At 38.2% G+C, this 19332-nt stretch overlaps 1 protein-coding gene across 1 annotated transcript; it reads right to left on the reverse strand.

Moving 5' to 3' along the window:
• Positions 1 to 3316: 3316 nt before the first annotated feature.
• On the reverse strand, positions 3317 to 9662 carry LOC149305515 (carbonic anhydrase 1-like). Its single transcript, XM_089477451.1, has 7 exons — positions 9626 to 9662; positions 7428 to 7625; positions 6436 to 6554; positions 5623 to 5718; positions 4983 to 5045; positions 4541 to 4696; positions 3317 to 3433 (listed from the first exon to the last, which is right to left on the reverse strand). The coding sequence occupies exons 1-7, from the start codon at positions 9660 to 9662 to the stop codon at positions 3317 to 3319; spliced, it is 786 nt and encodes a 261-aa protein (XP_089333577.1).
• Between the last annotated feature and the right edge of the window lie 9670 nt (positions 9663 to 19332).

The following is a 19332-nucleotide window of genomic DNA, read 5'->3' on the forward strand; positions in this document are numbered from 1 at the left end:
ACATCACCTGATGCTGCTTTTCCCATGCTTTTCCCATGTACCACTAACCCTAGGCTCACCTCTGACATACACTCACTATAACACCATACGCTCACATCCACACACGCTAACTCTGAATATTAACACACACAATCTAACACAAACAGTGACAAGCACACACGCTAACTAAATAACTCAGGTTACACGTAATGCAACACTGTATATTCACATACATGCAAACCCCATACACTAAAATTCACTTACAGTAACACACCCCTGCTAACACCACACACTAATGCATTGTCTGTATGATGATTCTTGCAGTTATGTCATTGTCGGTGATCGGTGAAATAAGCTGCTATATAACCGTATATGTAAACATGCACTGCAAAATGTTTATGTAACTCTTCTGTAGTTCTCTTTTTTAATGCATGCAATTGTATAAGATCCTGTAATAAACCTTTGTAGTAAATACCAGCTTTTTAAATATTTGAACATATAAGACTGAGCATGTGATACGTGTAACTGATACCGGTGTCTGGTGAAGTGTGATCTGTGTGGGTAATTGTGATTTATGTGGCCGATGGTGGTATATTTAGCCAAGTGTGGTCTGTGTGGCAGAGGGTGGTATGTGTGGTGCTGTGATCTTTGTTTTGTTTGCTGTTTTGAACGTGATCTGTGGGGTTGAGGGTGGTATCTGTGGTAGAGCGTGATGAGGGTGGCTGACATTGATGTGCACGGCTGAGATTGGTGTGATGTATGCCGTTTGTATTACTGCCAGTGTTATGTGTGGCTGTGAGTGGAGTGTGTTTTAGTGTGATCTCTGAGAGGATTATTTCTAGCTAAAAGCAGCAATTATGTGTTCGAGTGTGATCTGTGGTGCTGAGACTGATGTTCGTATGTGTGTGTGAAAGTGTGATATGAGTTGCTTTGCTTGGATTGTGGGGTTGAGTATGATCTGTGTAGACTAGAATTGTGCATTTGGGTTAATACCATATTTGCTCGATTATAAGACGACCCCCCAAAATCTGAATATTTATTTAGGAAAAAAAGAAAAAGCCTGAAAATAAGACAACCCTGCATATACACCCTCCGGCTGTCAGAGAGATTTTCCTCGCAAGCAGCCAGAGAGAAAGCTGCAGGAGCAGTGAGAGGTAAGCAGGGCAGGAGGTTAGACATATGTATACAACAGCTATGTGTACTTGTGTGTGAGCATGGATGTGTACTGGTGTGTGTGTGAGCATGGATGTGTAATTGTGTGTGTGTGAGAATGGCTGTGTAATTGTGTGTGTGTGTGAGCATGGATGTGTAAGTATGTTTACATATGTTACCTGTTGGAAGGGAGGGCAGGAGGTAAAGAAGGGACAGACCAATTGTGTGGGGGCAATGATGGCACAGACTAGCTGTTGAAGTTGGGGGGCCCAGGTCAATTTTCGCCTCTGTTAGATTGAATGAGGCCCCTGTTTTTTTTTACCCATCATATTCTCAACTTCCTCTCTCCCTTCTGTCTAATTCAATGATTTGAAACCATAAGCCTTTTCTGGTTGAAAGCAGGGTGTGGGAGTGTGGGAGTTGTGGTATGCACCAGAATGGAAAGCTGCCTATTTGTACCTCTGACTCTGCATGATTTCTAATCAACCCTATTGATTGTTCCTGGTTCATTGCTATATATTAAAATTAATTTACGTTTGCAGCCTGTGAATAGGAGATAACATCTCCACTGTCGCTTGTAATAAGACCCAGACAGGCCATCTTTCACGCCGGGCAAGTGCCAAATGCAGAAGTGTGTGGCTTCCAGCAGCATATGCCCATGTCACTAACTACTGAGACAAAAGATAACATGACAGTAAGATTTATTTGCTTATGCTGCTAGAGAGTACAGTTCAGAGTTCAACACTTAAATAGGATGACTTAAAGTATTTTACCACCAGATGGCACTGTTTCATTTCCAGAAAAACATAATTGTGCATCATTGGTTACTTTTCTTATAGCTTCAATGCTACATTAGATTTGCCATTAGTTATATATATATAAGAAAAAATGAGGTATACAGGTAAATCAATGTCTAAGCCATAACCTCTTCATAACACAGATGATTAGCATGAACATAGCCAGTAAGATTTAAAAATAGATTTGAACTAATATTTGAAGGAATTTCTTTTTCACATTCAATTTTCTCACCCCCTTATCGTATACCAATTAATGTACATGCTATGAGAGTTTATTGTAGCTTTCAAAGATTCTATTTGTTAATGTTTGGTACACTAAAATACAATAGTCATTGGTGTTTAGATACTAAAATAACCAATGTTCCATATTCCCATATATACCATGGTGGCATCTTGCTGTTCTCAGCATTTGCCTTGTTATTCTTTATCATTGATATTTTCCATACTCTGAGGAATTACTTGTTTCTGTTCACACAGCATTTGTAAGGGTGGCATGAAGATACACAAGAGTATGTCAGGAGAGGACATTTATTGGTATGTTGGTTTGCCACATTTTGATCTAAACTCCCTGGAGTTCAAATAGTCCCTATAGATAGATAGTTCCTATAAATTAAATTAGTTATGCTGTAAAGGCTGTTGTTCCTTTTTAACTATAAGAGATTATATTTGCATTTTCTGTTGTAAGCAAAATATGATATCTTCTTGTCTTTAATATCATTATTACCCATTAATTGGTTTGTTGCCTGGGTAAGAATTACAAGAACATCTTATCCAAAAAACCTTTAGAAAGAAGCCATCTTCCTCCTTTATCCTCATAGCTGGAATGGGCAAAACCTTGGTTTCCTTATCATCACCCAGTACATGTAAAGCATTTGTGAAACAATGATAGAATGTAGGGGTTCTGATTCAGTCTGACAGATAGGTTTATACGTTTTACATTCTTTATGACAGTTAGGAAGCCTTTAAGAATTAAACTTGGAAGTCTCACAAAATACATTAGTTTCTTTTACAAAGAAGGGTTTGAAGACAGAAAACAAACATTCCATTATCGTTTATCTGATTAGGTGTCTTCGCACTTTTCACTTGTTTACTGTTTATGGGAAAATACAATTTGCCTGTTTTCAGTTTGCCAATGTTTCCCGGTATTATACGTTTGTAATGGTATTTTGTTCTGTGGTTTTCTAAGGCAAAACCTCTTTGTTGAAAAAAGTACAAATTAATGGTAAAAAATTCCACTGAAATCTTGAGACCTCATATGCTAAGCTAAGAAATATTTTGCATATCATTTTATTGTTGTAGATGCAGTTTAGAAAGCAGACTTACAAATACATTGATTACATGATTTTGATAAGGTGCAGTAGGTGTACTGATCACATCTCCATCTTCGGTTAAAAGGAAGCTTTGACTATTCTTCCCTTCAATGGCTGTGTAGGGCGATGATTGGCCAAAACCGGGCAAGCTGTATCCCCATCGGCCGAAGACAGGAGACTTCGGAATTGGTTTATCTAATAAAAACAAAATGGTTGACATTACAATCAAACCCTTTATAAAACCATAAAAGCATTTAAGGGTCCTATGCACGTAGAAACAGAAAATGTATACGAGCTAATTAGATAACAAGTGTTCTCTTTTTTTACATGGATGTCACAAGAAATGTGTATTACTAACGTATCACACTTATGACTCCTTTGAATAACGCTACTGAGACAACCAAGATCTGTAGAAACATTTCCATTCGTCAAGAGAAGAAAAAACATGATCAGCTGTAATACTGAGTGATTTCAACTAAAGAGGACGAGGTTGGGTTTGTGTCCTATTCTAAAAGGGATCTATTCACTAAAGAGGATTGTGATTTCACCTCCTTGACCTTGTGATACATTGTGAACAGTCAGCCCCAGTGAACTTCTGCAGCAGAAAGAGCTTGGCTGGCCCTGTAAAATGCATAATTACATCTATGATGTTATGAGTTATGCATTATGCATTATACAGGACAAGTTCAGTACTTCTTGCTGGAGAAACTTGCCAGTGTTGGCTGCATTTCATGAAGCCCCCGACACACAGGACTTGTGCTGATGCTTCTAGATGCAGTTTGAAACTCTGTAATCTATCAACACGCTACAGAGAACACATGATTTTTACGTGCTACTTGCTTTAGCACTCGGGAGCTCTTCTCTCTGAGTGTGTGTAGTGTATTGCTGAGTGGCTGAGCGGTTGTTACTCCTAGATACTTCCACTTCACAATAATAGCACTAACAGAAGGGCAGATCTAGAAGGGCATAGATTCCACAAACTGACATGTGGCAAAGATGCTATCCTATGATGCCATATGTAAAGTCATTCTACTGTCAATGTTTGTCTCTGGAGATGGCTTTCCATGTGCTTGATTTTATACACCTGTTAACGATGAGTGTGCCTGAAACACCTAAATGCAATAATTAAAAGGATGTTCACATAATTTTGGTCATATACTCTCTAGATTCTATATTTCCCATGACAGCTATTATAGTATATACTAATTGATCTCACGCTTTCTTAATTTCAAAATATTAAATTCCTATTATTGCTATTATATCATTTTATTCCGTTGCACACTTAATAATTTTCAGAAGTACCTGGTCCGAGCTGGCACTTATCGGCTCTTTGAATATGATCCATGTCACACATTCAAGCAGCGGGGGATGAGTCAAAGAGCCAAAGTAGGTCCAGTAGTCCAAAGAGGCAGGAAGAAGAGTTGCAGCATCAAAATTAGTAAAAGCGGCTTGTTTACCCTAAAAGATAATCATAATGTGGAATTGACATTAGTAAAAAAAAGTCATTTAATTGGTATTGAGACTTAGACAATCGTTAATAGTTAGTTCTAACAGCAAAATGGATACTGTAGGTTCTACAGCTGTCATCGTTATTACAAACAATGCGTATCGAAAGTGTCTAGATCTTATGTGTTATGGAATACTATAATATTGAAAATAAGAATTGAAAATCAACTTGCTTTCGTATGGAGTATGAGGAATCCATAATAAATGTTTTTGGGTTTTTTTTGTTAAACCCACTTACTTTTGTTTTAATGAGACTTAGAGCATCAACAACTTTCTGCAGTCCTGGGTGTGCATTGCCAACCTTAAATGTGATAAAGAAATATAATACATTTTTACTGTACTATACAAAATATATCAGGCAAATGTGCCGCAGTGTTGGCTACATAGGTCTGTCCATAGCATAGGCCCAATTATGGCAGTTACCATTGGGTCCCCATTCTATAGGGCACCATATACTCACCTTGATGTAAAGTAATGACAATATCTACAAGTCAAAGTGTTATTTCACATTCACTGGCCATGTGGGCCTGTCTATGTGAGCTTCTGGTTAATTATTTAAATACCTAAAATAAAGGTATTCCCTGAAGTGCTTAAATGGTTCAATTAGGAGTTTTGAACCAGACCTTAAGTCTGCCGTGACTGAGATATAGTTATCAAACTGTTACTGAATGAAGAAAAAAATGTGGCTCGCTGGCTGACAGTGATATGATTGTTAATATACTAAGAAAAAGAGACAAACGTTGTGTAAAATAATTTGAATATAATAGTAAATGTACCGTATTTATTTTTTCTAACATCAGACTATTAATCATCACACCTGACAATAGAATGCAGTTGTTTTAGTGCAAAATAAAAAGTTAAGAGGTGAAATAACTCACCTGTAGGAAGACAGTAAGAACAGCACATCCATCGCGATTCTGAGCAGCTTCGGCAAAGCTTGAATATTTATCAGCATTCCAGTGAACCAGGTGCAGCTAATAAAAAAATTCCATTAAATTGGCAACATTGTGTTATGCTTGGGATTTCGCTCTTCTCACTCTGTTCCAGCTCACTTGTGAACCACAAATAATGGGAAGGCATGAATGCATTCGCCATAAGAAAGCAAAACAATATATTTAGGTGTTGAGCTGGAATACGGTAAATGGTGGACAATTTCATTGCACACCTACATGCTCATACTAGTACTCTACAGGGCCAAAACTTTCACGGAGCAAGAAGGTTAGTTTGAGTCATTGGGTGCCCTCTGTCTTCCAAAAGATGATATATAATCAACAAAAGGTGGGATCTCAGACTCTGTCCCCTACAGCAAAAGCCCCAATTGCAGCTCCCCAAATATTTGGTCAGAATCCACACAATTACAAGCATGTTTCTATCACATATCTCATATGAAAAATGTATTTTTTTATATGTGACCAAAATGTAAATATATTTTATCGCAATACATTTACGTAGTGATTGATTTGTGGCAAGTCTCACAAGTTCTCCAATAGTTATACTATTACTGTTCATTAGGTAATCACTATCATCTGAAGCCTACAAAAAGATGAATAATACCTTCATGGTGTGCCTACTGGAGAATAAACTGAGCAATCAGTTTATATGATTTCACTTATTATAAATGCAAAGAATGTTAAGGTAGAAATTAATATCAAGCCAAAAAGCTAGCATTTTACACATTAAGGAATTCTTACCTCTGCAGCATATTTCTTGCCGTCCACAGTGTGTTCTGACCCAGAATCATTGGTTGGCCCCCAGTGGAAATGGAACTGGTTCAGTCTATAGGTTGCCTGAAGGGGTCCACCTTTCACCACTAGAAATAAAAATAGTAATTTAGTTCACAGTGTGATCTTAATTGTTTTTCAAGACATTTAGAAATAAATATTTTAAAAACAAATTCATATGTTTTTTATGACAAATAAAGAATGGTCTGTCTATTCTGCCAGTTTTTCCTCTTATAAAGTCTTCAATCTTAGTCAGTCCTCTGTCTCATCTGAGATTCAGAACACCAATATGCCTATTCCATGTCCTTCTTTGTATTACTCTCTACTACTTCTCTGCTGGAAAGCTGTTCCTCTTATCTACCACCCTCTCAGTAAAGTAAAACTTCCTAATATAACACCTTAACCTCTGGTTTTAGATGATAAATACATTTATCCTCATGCTTCATTTTTTATTTCTAGATAAACTGCTTGTTGTTATGTTACTTTTATTTGTTTTCTCCTGTTCTTGCACTTTTATACGAAATAAGTATGATAGACACCCGTATGTTATGTTGACAAAACATATATAATGATTCTCAAGTCAGATATCTTTAGAAAACTATTTTTATGTCAACATAGCATGCGTACAACAGACTCCAGGCGCAAATAATACCCCCACCTTAAAAACAACTTGATTGATGATTTTAAAGATGTTTTATGTAAACATAAGTGAGGTTACAACATTGGTTAATTCTGTGGAGAATAGGAGCAGCTGTGGTATCGTTCATTCACAATTCCACAATACCCTTGCTTCATAGGACATCCTTAAGTGGTGGTAATCGTTACTCCGTTGACGAACAAGTGAAACATTTTATAAGTTGGAAAAACAATTGCATTAAATGCTTATTGTAGGTAGATGTGTGTGTGTGTGTGTGTGTGTTTGTGTGTGTGTCAACTATATCTATATTAAAAAAATGCAGCACCTGATATGTTGTCCTTGTCTTCAGAGAGCACTTGGAAAGAATGTCCAACGTTGACTATCGATTTTATAGATGATGAACTGTAGTTAATGCTAAGAGACTTCAGTGTACCGTCAGTCTTTGCTTCTTGGGTTTTAATGTCAATGGGTGACTGGTTATCTCCTTGAGCGATGGGATAGAGCTTGTACCAGTGGTCGGGTCCTGCAACAAATGAATATCAGAATATCAGAAAATTTGCCATTTTATTCCCACGTATGTTAATGCACCAACAGGAATGTGGAGAATTAAATACAAGGTACAATCACTGTGATACATACTGTCTCATAACATATATATATATATATATATATATATATATATATATATATATATATATATATATATGTGACAGCAACACAGCCAGTCACAACAACAAAACATACAGCATCAAAGATTCTTACTCATGTACATCGGCAAACGTGGTATACATGATACAATGCTCTGCATGTGACAAAGGGTGCTGCATTGGAGAAACTGGGCTTAAGCTGCACCTTAGAATGAACCTGCACCGAAGCTCCATCAAAAACCATGAGGAAGAAAAATATTGCACCCCGGTAGGACATCATTTCACACAGAACAATCACTCCATCCAAAACCTAAAAATTAAAGTACTCAAAGGAAATTTCAGAGACTCTCAGGAAAGAAAAACATTTGAGATGAAAATGATTACACATTTTAACACCATAAAAGAGGGACTTAATGTGGATTCTGGTTTCCTTACACACTACCAGAACTTCATATGAACTTCATCTAGTCATCCAATGTCTAATTGCTGTTATCTTTGATGTTTTACTGTGGTTATTGGTTCCCTAAGTTTATTTGTTCTGTCCCTGGGTTATCTCTCCACCTCTCTGCATTTCTCACCTCCAGACCTATTATTTACGACACCCCACTCAACCCCCCCCCCTTATACCATCACTGGTTTTAAGTTGTAACCTCTATCATGTTGATTAGTATTGCTTCAGACCTGATGAAGAGAGGATAACTCTCGAAAGATTGTCTTTTTAATATTATGTTAGTCCAATAAAAAAGGTATCACCACATACTCTGCAATACTCTATTTTTTGACATCGTGTCTACTGGACTAATACGGCTTCACCCTTTTACATATATATATATATATATATATATATATATACATTAAAAGGAGAAATAGATTTAAGAGCCCGTAATAATGGCACATTAAATTAAATTATTAAATCTATTATTCATTGCATTAGGGGGTTTTTTTGAGTACATTATTTAAATAAAATTAATTTAAGCAGATTTTTTGTTTAACTAAAAAGAAAAATGAGTAGTGCGCAAAAAAAAAATATATAAACAACATAAAACAAAATTATGTGAACAAAAGACACGTAATGAATAAATGTGAATATGCTGCTGGTGCACCTTAGAACAAATACCCACTTTGTTAAAGGAAGAAATACAAAACATATATAGGTGACCGCACCTCCCACACCAAGTGAGTGTAGATAATATAAATAATACCAATTCAATGTAGCTGTATGTTAAATTCAATCATAAAACAAGAAAAAAAGAAAAAGACATCATAGTGTAATTCATCAAGACAAATGTATATATATATCTCTATTAGGCAAATTGGGCCCTTACGTTTGGTGGGGCTCATTCAAGCCCATAGATCGCGCAAAGGGATGAGCGGGAGGGGAGATTTTTTGTTTACTTAAGCAATCTTTTTTAAAAATAAATAAAACATCACTTCAACCGTGCGCAATAAACTTTCTTTTTAGTTATATTTTTAACATAGAATCCACGTAAAATGTAGTTGACTACCTTTTTCTTGTATTTCATATTTGGTTTACAATTAATTAAAACTAAATAAATGACTAAATAACGCTAAAAAACACTAAAGCTAAAAAAAAAATATTATACTATATCTTCAAAAACCTTGTATGTAGCTCTTTTCTCACATATTCTCCGGTGTACAGCTCCATGCATTTAAAGGCTATTGTGCCTCTGTCAGGCATTAGACCAACTTCTACACATTGGGGACATTTTAAGGCAAATGATACAGAGATACATTATTATTATTATTATTATTATCAATTATGATCAATTATTATTATTGTTTTATATAGCGCCATCAAATTCCGTAGCGCTGTACAATGCATTACATTTTCTGATATAAAAGAGTGCCTACTTACCATTGCATGCCTCATATCCCCAGGTTTGCTGCGACATGATGATGATCAGTGAACTAAGAGTTGATGCAACCTTTTGTAAGAGTATGAAAAGTGCCTTCTCTGTTGCAGTTTATATAGTCTGACAATAAACTCTTTACGTCAGATTTATTTCTCTAACCTTGTTTAAACATGACATGTGATATATAATAAAATGCAATCAAGATGGAATGTAAGCCAGACAAAATGGTGCATTACCCTAATAAATGTATGCAATGGTGCCACACTTTGCTGCAACAGATTCTATTGCTATGGTTTAAAGACTCATTCACCAAGAATGTTCCCGATTACCATGTCTACAGGTCATCTACCAGAGAAAATGGTTATGTCGTAGAATTTTATACTCTTCCATAATTCTTTTTGGCTTTTTTTAATAAGGTTTGGGGAGACATAATTTTTTGGTTTATATCCTTATTTTTTGTAACACAAATATATCATAATATCATAATAATAATACCAATTATTAAAGGTGAGGTTTAATTGGTGACATGACATTCATCAAGCATAGAGAGTTTAACCTAAGTTGACTTATATGGAGTTAATAATTGTGATTGTTTCTATGGATAGAGACACAAAAGAATTGAGAAGAGGAAAATATACAGAAATAAACTATTTTTTTATTTAAGAAACGGTTTGCATGATTTCACAAAGGAATTACTAACAAGTCGCTGTAGTCACTGGTGTATGGTTTTGTTGTATGTTACTTTTGAAGCACAATACTTGTACATCATGGTAACTATGTAATAATAGAAACATAGCATAAAAATTTTACTAAAATTGGCCAAAATATTTTAATGGCATAATGACAATGAACATGTATCACCTAGCACGTTATCGCACTGACAACTATACATCTCCAATATAGATAACTGCAGTCGCAGTCACGATGATTCAGCACAGAAACCAAACAGAAAATGATTTTTATAGAATTTTGTTATACATTTTTCAGTTTGAATGATGTTAAAGCACAACTCATTAAAAATGCAATTTTGAACCATAAACCAAAAAAAATAGTAGATAAAACTGTAAATAATTTGGAACGTATTAATATATTAAAGAGCCTTATAGTAAGTAGAAATGTGTGTCTATAAACTATTTAGTCAAAAAATGCAGCACGTGATATGTTCTCCTATTTTTTAGAGAGCACTTGGAAAGAATGTCTAGCGAGGACTATCGACTTTATAGATGATGAACTGTAGTTAATGCTAGGAGACTTCAGTGTACCATCAGTCTTTGCTTCTTGACTTTTAATGTCAATGGGTGACTGGTCATCTCCTTGAGCAATGGGATAGAGCTTGTGCCAGTGGTCAGGTCTTGCAACACATACATTTCCAATAAAAAATTAAGAGAATGTGTCAATCTGCTAATTTGTACAAGAAGCACATTACTTGTATATCACAGTAACTATATAATAATAGGAATATTGCATAAATATTTTACCAAAATTTGCCAAAATATTTTAATGGCAAAACTGGAGCATATTGCTAAGGAACATGTACCTGCTACCACATTATCGCACCGACAACCATATATCTCCAATAAAGATAACTGCAGACAAGTCACAGTCACGATGATTCAGCACAGAAACCAAACAGAAAATTATGCTTATAGAAGAGGGAATTTGGGATATGTTTTTCAATTGGAATGATGCTAAAGCACAGGTCATTTTTATTGTTAAACAGGTAACTAAATGGGGCTGTAAAAGACACTGGTGCCTCAAAGGTGCCATGTAAATGAATGCTTGTATATACCACAAAAATACTTATAGTGGTAACAAGATTTAGCAGAGTTTAGTAAGAGCTAACACTAGTATTCTAGATTCTAAATGGGATGGAGTCAGTGATATATATATCATCGGCTCTGCCCTAGTCCTAACATAAGGCAGCGCACCAGCTACCTCTGGTTTCATGGCCACCATGCTTATTGGTAAATTATGTGATGTCATATGCCGCACTCTGCATCTTAACAAAGTGCAGTGTTGGTACAGCTTGCTATTTTAGGGTGTGCTGGTTGGCACAGTCCTCTACAGTGTAAATGTTTTGGAGATTATTGATCTTCCTTGTAAATGGCCCATTGCACAGTATCGCACTATGAAGCCATATTGCCCAAAAGGGCTATCTGCCCCTGGTTTGCGGAAGACCCTAGACCTACCTCCTAATGGACCTAGGCCAGTATAAGCTGCTGGATGCACATTATTGTTTCAAACAACGCTTGGTCAGGTTGGCTTTAGGTTGGCACTTCATAGGTTTAATCAAGAACCAGTTCTAAAAAAATATTCTTGTAAAGCTGGGAAATATATTCTTAAAAATCAAACACATTTTCCAAAAAGTTAATCAAAAGTAATGAATTCATCTCTGGTCCAGTGCAGATTGGCCTGAAGTGCCTATAATTTTTGACACAGACCACATCATGTGTTCTTCTTTTTATTGAACTATTGACGTTAAGCTTTTAGGGACAAAGGCTATCATTGCAATCAAGCCATTAAAGTTTTTTTTTATATTTGGTGCTACATTTTATGATAAGATGTCTGTAAAGATTTTTAGACTTTCATTCTCATGAACTGAAAGCAATAAAAAATATGTAAGTAGTAAAAGCAGTGGAGGAAAATATATTGCGTACATGACATATGGTATGTAACATAATGCAGTGATAATGAGGACATAATGAGTAAAAGGTTACAGTTGGTACCGTGTTAGCCTTAGAAACACAGAAGACAAGTAGAGTCAAGTTGATACCTTTATAATGAGTAAATTATTACTTCAGCCCAGTAGCGTACCTGGCGGGGGGGTGGTCCGCACCGGGTGGCGCTCATCAGGGGGGTGCCAACTTGCCGGCACCGGGCACCCCTCCAGAGAGGAGCAGGCTCGGTTGGGGAGATCAAGGATCTCCCTTTAACCGGCTTAAAATCACTCAAAGGAGCCAGAGGTCTGTTAAAGACCACCGATACCGCTCCCTTGCGATGCGTGCGGCAACTGCTGCTGTGCGCCGGGGTTGGTTGTCAGATCCCGGCGCACAACACTGAAGCCGCGCCCACCGCTGTCCGTGCCCTCTGAACCAGAAGGAGACAGAAGAAAAAGAAGAAGAGCGAAGAGGAGGAAAAGGAGCTGCCTGCTGCAAGGAGAAAAGTGACAGAGGAAAGGTAGGAGAGCATTCAGTGACAGTGGATTAGTATGTGTGGATTGGTATGTGTGGATTAGGAAGTGTGGATTGGTAAATGTGGATTGGTAAGTAAGTGTGGGAGAGTGATGGGTGTTATGCTGTACCATTTCCAAAGTCTTTTTCATTATATAATTATGCTCTAAAGTACATAATAACTCCCATCACTCTATACTGTTCCATACAGCGGCAGAGCTGGGAATCAGAGGCCTCGCACTCCCACCGCAAGACTCCTGAAAGGTAAGTGAACTTCAAAGGGGAGAGGGTAGATAGTTAGGAGGGGATAGATAGGGAGAAGGGAGTGAGAAGGGGTAGATAGGGCAGAAGGGAGTGAGAAGGGGGTACACAGGGCAGAAGGGAGTGAGAAGAGGTAGATAGGGCAGAAGGGAGTGAGAAGGGGGTAGATAGGGCAAAAGGGAATGAGAAGGGGTAGATAGGGCATAAGCGAGTGAGAAGGGGGTAGATAGGGCAGATGGAAGTGAGAGGGGGTAGATAGTGAGAAGGGGTAGAAAAGGGGGAAAGGTAGATAGTGAGAAAGAGGATAGTAAGTATATTGGAATAAATAAACAGTGAGAATGAGTGAGAGAATAAATGAATGTGTGGATGCATTGTGAGAATGAGTGAGAGAATGAATGAATGTGTAGATGAATTGTCTGTATGAGGGAGATAATTAATGAGTTTGTGAGAATGCATTAATGATCAGTGAGAATGAGTGAGAGAATAAATGAATGTGTGGAACATTTGTGTGAATAAGTGAGAGAATAAATGATTGTGTGAATTATGTGAATGAAAGTGTGAATTAGTGAGTGACTGTAAAAGTGTTTGTGTGTATGATTGATTTGTGGAAAGGCAAAGATGGCACAAGCAGGATGTTTGAGCCTTGGGGACCAAGATGACACAGGCAGAGTGGTTATGGGACAAAGATGGCACAGGCCGGGCTGTTTGGGGACAAAGTTGACGCATGCTGGGCTGTTTGGGGACAAAGATGGCGGGTCCTATGTGTGTAATCTGGGTGCTGGGATGTGGGCAGTGTGGACGCCAGGGCTGGCTTTGGGTTGTGCAACCTATCATCTATGCCTGTAGTTTTTTTACCTTTATTGCTGAGCAAAAATTGCCCGGGGCCCCCCAACAGCTGGTCTGTGCCATCACTGCCCCCAGACAAGCTTTTTGTGCCTTCTTTGCCCCCACAAACACTTCCAACATACACTGTGGCACACATATGTAAACATACTTACACAAATTACTAACACACACTCACTAACACACACACATACACATTCATTCTTACACACACTCCATCTCAACCCACTTACCCATCCGTACTCATACACAAACACCTACACATCCATGTGTTACGATTAACTGAATCCTGTTTAAGCTTTACTCCACTGTATATACCAGTCCTGTTCCCATTCATCAATACAATATATTCTTGTATATCAGCCTGGTGTGAGACTGTTATCTCTTGTCTGTACCTACCTGTTTGTCGATATGCATCTCAGAGCACAGACAGAGCCTCAGATATCCCCTGCAATTGGGCTCCTAACCGACCCGCTGGCCCTGGTCCTGACACACACAGACACACAATCAAACAACCCCCCACCCCCGCTTACCCCCTCCTGCAGCTTTGTCTCCGGGTGCTGGCACAATGTGCGGGCAGCCTCAGTTTCACAGCGGCGCTCCTGTCTCCCCATGCTGGTTTAAAACAGTTTAGAAAGGGCCCTACTATTTTAAATCGGTATGAGGAGAGAGGAACAAGGAGTCGCAAACCAGTGGAAATGGAAATGGGCAGGGACAAGGACATGGTGACCTGCCCATTAACTGGAACGGCTACCTTGCAGAGCAAAGCTTTAGACCAGGGGCGTCCAACATGCGGCCCGCGGGCCAAATGCGGCCCGCGAGACCTCGAGGTGCGGCCCGCGTAAGATCGGCAGCCAGGGCAACCTGTCTCTATTGCATACCAGCCTTCCTTAGATGATTCCTGTAGTTGCATTCTATAAATATGTACAATTATATTTGCTAATATTATATTTTTAATAATGGGGAAGCCCAGACCACCACCTTTCAGTTTTCGGGTCATGACAACAGAATTTAATCTAGGTTTCTTGGCCTTCCACACAAAACACTCAAAACCCGTCTGTAACATCTTTAGCCAAGGGTCAGGGGCTCTTAAGGGGAGCATTAAAAAGAGATATGACCATTTCGGAACAACATACAAATTTAAAACATTAATTCTGCCCCACCAGGAGAATTCCTTGCTTCTAAATTCTTTTAGCCATATATTAGTTAATTTCAACAACCAGATAAAGTTAACCTCTAATATGTTATTCATGGATCTAGTTACATAGATACCTAAGTAAATGAAATCAGATTTTGTCCAAGCAAAGTCATAATCTTTTTTTATCTGATTGATTTGATAGCTGTCCATATTAACATCTAGAAGTTTAGTTTTATTTATGTTCCTTTTATAATTTGAGACAAGGCTATAGGATTTAAATTCTTTCATAAAATGATTAAGAGATTCTTGTGGGCTTGTGATAGTAATTAAAAAAGTCATCAACATAAAGATTTATCTTCAGATCTTGATTTCTGAAACCTCGAATATTACAATTTCTAATACAAATAGCTAATGGCTCGACATACATATTATATAAAAGAGGAGATAGAGGACAACCCTGTCTTTTCCATTTTGTAAGCGGAACCAATCAGAGCATATATTGGGGCCCACCCTTCTAGTGGATGGGTTTGAATAGAGAGACATAATTGCTCTGAGGGAACTTTATCTTGGCATGATAATAATCCGCATCTTCTGTTAGGTAACTATTACCTAGATTATATAATTTCTCATGGTATTGGTTAAACTGTTTACCATTTTTTTCTGGTGTGAGATATATGTTATTATCTGCAATTATCTCAGTCTATTTTTCATAATTTTATCTGCTCTATTACTTCGACAATAAAATTTAGTTTTAAGCTTCTCCATTGTGAGTACTGTCCTCTCCATCAGTTTATCATTGATTTGAATTTTCTGAGACCAGTTGGTTGTAAGTAATATATAGCTCTCTCGGTCTCTCTTAATTTTATTCTTACGTTTTATAAGATAGCCTCTCACAACCGATTTTAATGTATACCAATTATATTCTGGAGAAGTGTCCTTAGGGTTATTCTCTTTAAAGAATAAATATATTAACTCTGATAGATATTTCACGTTAGATGGCCATTGGTTTCTAATGACACCATGCAAACTGCATTAATCTGTTTCTGACATGGTAAATGTGCATGCTTTCCTGCTAATTAAATGTTTTATAAGAGGCTGCAGAGTCAAGAACATCTGATTTCTTTCCGGGAAGTGCTTTGACTGCTGGCACATACAAAATAAATGTTTTGCTTTCCTGCCCTGTGTTTGTTTCATCTATAATTGAACTAATGATTTCACTGCAGGATTAGTGGAATATACAGTTACCCCAAATGCCTGGAATTCTGACCATCGGATCTAAGACTACATATACAGTGTATCCGCCGCCTCATTCCTCCAATCCCTGTAGGAAAAAGACATCACGCCTGATAAAACATAACAACGAAGGAAAATAACAATGCAAAATTAACACTTGATCAGGAACTACATGATTTTAGTGTAACATAATTTGATGCAACATTGTGTCTAATACAAGATAAATCTTCATTTTCCTTTTTACCTCATTATGACAGGGTGAAAGACACTGTCACTGATTTACATTGTCCATAGTTTATTTACCTTATGGTTGTCTGACTGCGAACCAGATTAGCTGGACTGTCTATGCTTAGTTAAGTCATATCTGCCATCAGTTAGTATGATGAACTAAGAATTAGACTTGTGCATTCGTCTTCGGGCGAACATGAAAATGAACACGAAGAGTGTGTTTTCGTGTTCGTTCTGAAGACATGAAGAAGAGAAGACAGTGCCGGTAAAACGTAGGCGAAGACGAAGACTCACACACGAAGAATCTTCGCCTTCGTCTACTATTCTCCCCGGTCCCTTCCCCATCTAACTTACCTTATCTTCACAGCATCGCGGGAGTTGACTGAAGTGGAAATCCGCAGGTTCGTCGTCAGGGGTTACAGGGCAGTGTGAGTGAGCCTATTGGTCACCTGCAGGGTCTTCCTCTGGCATCAACCAATTGGTTGATGCCAGAGGAAGACCCTGCAGGTGACCAATAGGGCTCACTCGCACGGCCTTTTTAACTCCTGATTTCCGCTCCCGTTAACCCCTGCGATGCTGCGTTGGATAACGGGAGCAGAAATCCGTAGGGTAAAGGGCTGTGCAAGCGACCAATAGGCTCACTCGCACGGCCCTTTACCACTAGTTGCTAGGCAGAAAAAAAAAATCAACCTGGGACCCTGCTGCAACAGTTAAAAGTCCGTGCCAGCGACCAACAGTTGCCGGTACGGACATTTAACTGACACAGCAGGGACACCAGTGGTCTCCCCGCTGTGTCAGTTAAATGTCAGTGCCAGCGACCAACAAAGTCGCCGGTACGGACATTTAACTTAGCATAAATAACATACTATAACTTCGGACACAATGCTGCCCTCTGTTGGTTTTACATTAAGTAGCATATGCTTGAAATCCAAAGTTATTATGCTAATATATGTTCGGACAGAATGCTGCCCTCTGTTGGTTTTACATTAAGTAGCATTGTTCCATATGCTTGAAAGAAATCCAAAGTTATTATGCAACTTAATGTAAAACCAACAGAGGGCAGCATTTTGTCCGAAGATATATTAGCCATTTTTGGCAGTGTGCTCATTTTCATTTATTAATTATTTAAATAAAATATATCCCCATGATCCGCTGGTCTCCCCGCTGCAACAGTTAAATGTCCGCACTCGCGGACATTAATTCTGTCGAACTTGAAAACTCTTTTTTTCTATTTATTTTGGGGTTTTTTTGTATTAAACTGTTAGACGAAAGCATCATGGGAATGTATTTTATTTGAATAAATGCAAATGAGCTCACTGCCACAGATGGCTAATATATGTTCGGACAGAATGCTGCCCTCTGTTGGTTTTACATTAAGTTGCATAATAACTTTGGATTTCTTTCAAGCATATGGAACAATGCTACTTAATGTAAAACCAACAGAGGGCAGCATTCTGTCCGAACATATATTAGCCATATATGTTCAGACAGAATGCTGCCCTCTGTTGGTTTTACATTAAGTAGCATTGTTCCATATGCTTGAAATCCAGTTATTTATTATGCTACCTAATGTAAAACCAACAGAGGGCAGCATTCTGTCCGAAGACATATGGCTAATTTATGTTCGGACAGAATGCTGCCCTCTGTTGGTTTTAGATTAAGTAGCATTGTTCCATATGCTTGAAAGAAATCCAGTTATTATGCTACTTAATGTAAAACCAACAGAGGGCAGCATTCTGTCCGAAGATATATTAGCCATATGTGGCAGTGTGCTCATTTGCATTTATTCAAATAAAATATATTCCCATGATCCTTTCGTGTAATGGTTTAATACAAAAAAACCCCCAAAATAAATAGAAAAAAAGAGTTTGCAAGTTCGACAGAATTAATGTCTGCGAGTGCGGACATTTAACTGTTGCAGCGGTGAGACCAGCGGATCATGGGGATATATTTTATTTAAATAATTAATAGATGAAAATGAACACACTGCCACATATGGCTAATATATCTTCGGACAGAATGCTGCCCTCTGTTGGTTTTACTCTGAGTAGCATAATATTCTGCCCGAGAATATATTAGCTATATATGGTAGTGAGCTCATTGGTCCCCAGCAGGAGGCCCCCTGCTGGTGACCAATAGAGTTGCAGCAGAGCTGCTGCGGTACGCGTTAACCCCGTATTAACCCCTTAACCGGAAAAAACGAAGAAAAAAACGAATATTCGCCCGAAGAGAAGACAGGAACGGGCGAATATTCGCGGAATACGAAGATTTTTTTTTGACGAAGACGAGCACGAAGACGAACACGAAGAGCCCCCTGGTGCCCAAGTCTACTAAGAATGAACAAGCTTTTGTTTTATTTTATTTCCCTCTATGCTTAAAGGGTCAGTGTACCATAATATAAACCAATGTGTCCAAATAAAGTCCTCAAAATGTAAAGGGACACTCCAGCTATCATATACATTTTAATGCATATGATACCTGAGAGTCCCCTTTGCAAATGCATTTGCCCCATTGCTCACTCTTCGAGTTATTTTCTGTGCCAAAGATGTGTTCAGCCAAATAAATCTGCTGGCATGTGATAAAGTTACTGCAAATCAGCTTTAGCACTAGCTTGGCAAATGTTAAGAAGGGGGGGGGTCTAATGAGATGCCCTTGCATGCATTGATTTCTGTGGGGGAAGGGGCATAACTAGAAACCAGAGGGGCCCGGTTTGAAAATTGCCCTGGGGTCCCCTGACTTCACCAAGCAACATGTCTCACAGTGCCACCTTTGCCCCCTAACAGCTTGTGAGTACCACCAAATGGCTTATCAATGCCATCTTTGTCCCCATACAGCT

Source organism: Sceloporus occidentalis, unplaced genomic scaffold (genome assembly GCF_023333645.1).
Source record: "Sceloporus occidentalis isolate IW3139 unplaced genomic scaffold, rSceOcc1.0.p SCAF_11, whole genome shotgun sequence".
Taxonomy (NCBI): domain Eukaryota; kingdom Metazoa; phylum Chordata; class Lepidosauria; order Squamata; family Phrynosomatidae; genus Sceloporus; species Sceloporus occidentalis.

What these genes read in the sequence shown, in the direction of transcription:
- LOC149305515 (XM_089477451.1), bottom strand. Translation starts at nt 9,662, where the DNA reads ATGTCGCAGCAAACCTGGGGATATGAGGCATGCAATG. An exon ending in TAAGTCTCATTAAAACAAAA is followed by an intron (nt 4,697 to 4,982) that starts GTAAGTGGGTTT and finishes ATTATCTTTTAG; the next exon opens with GGTAAACAAGCCGCTTTTAC. An exon ending in TAAGTGCCAGCTCGGACCAG is followed by an intron (nt 3,434 to 4,540) that starts GTACTTCTGAAA and finishes TGTTTTTATTAG; the next exon opens with ATAAACCAATTCCGAAGTCT.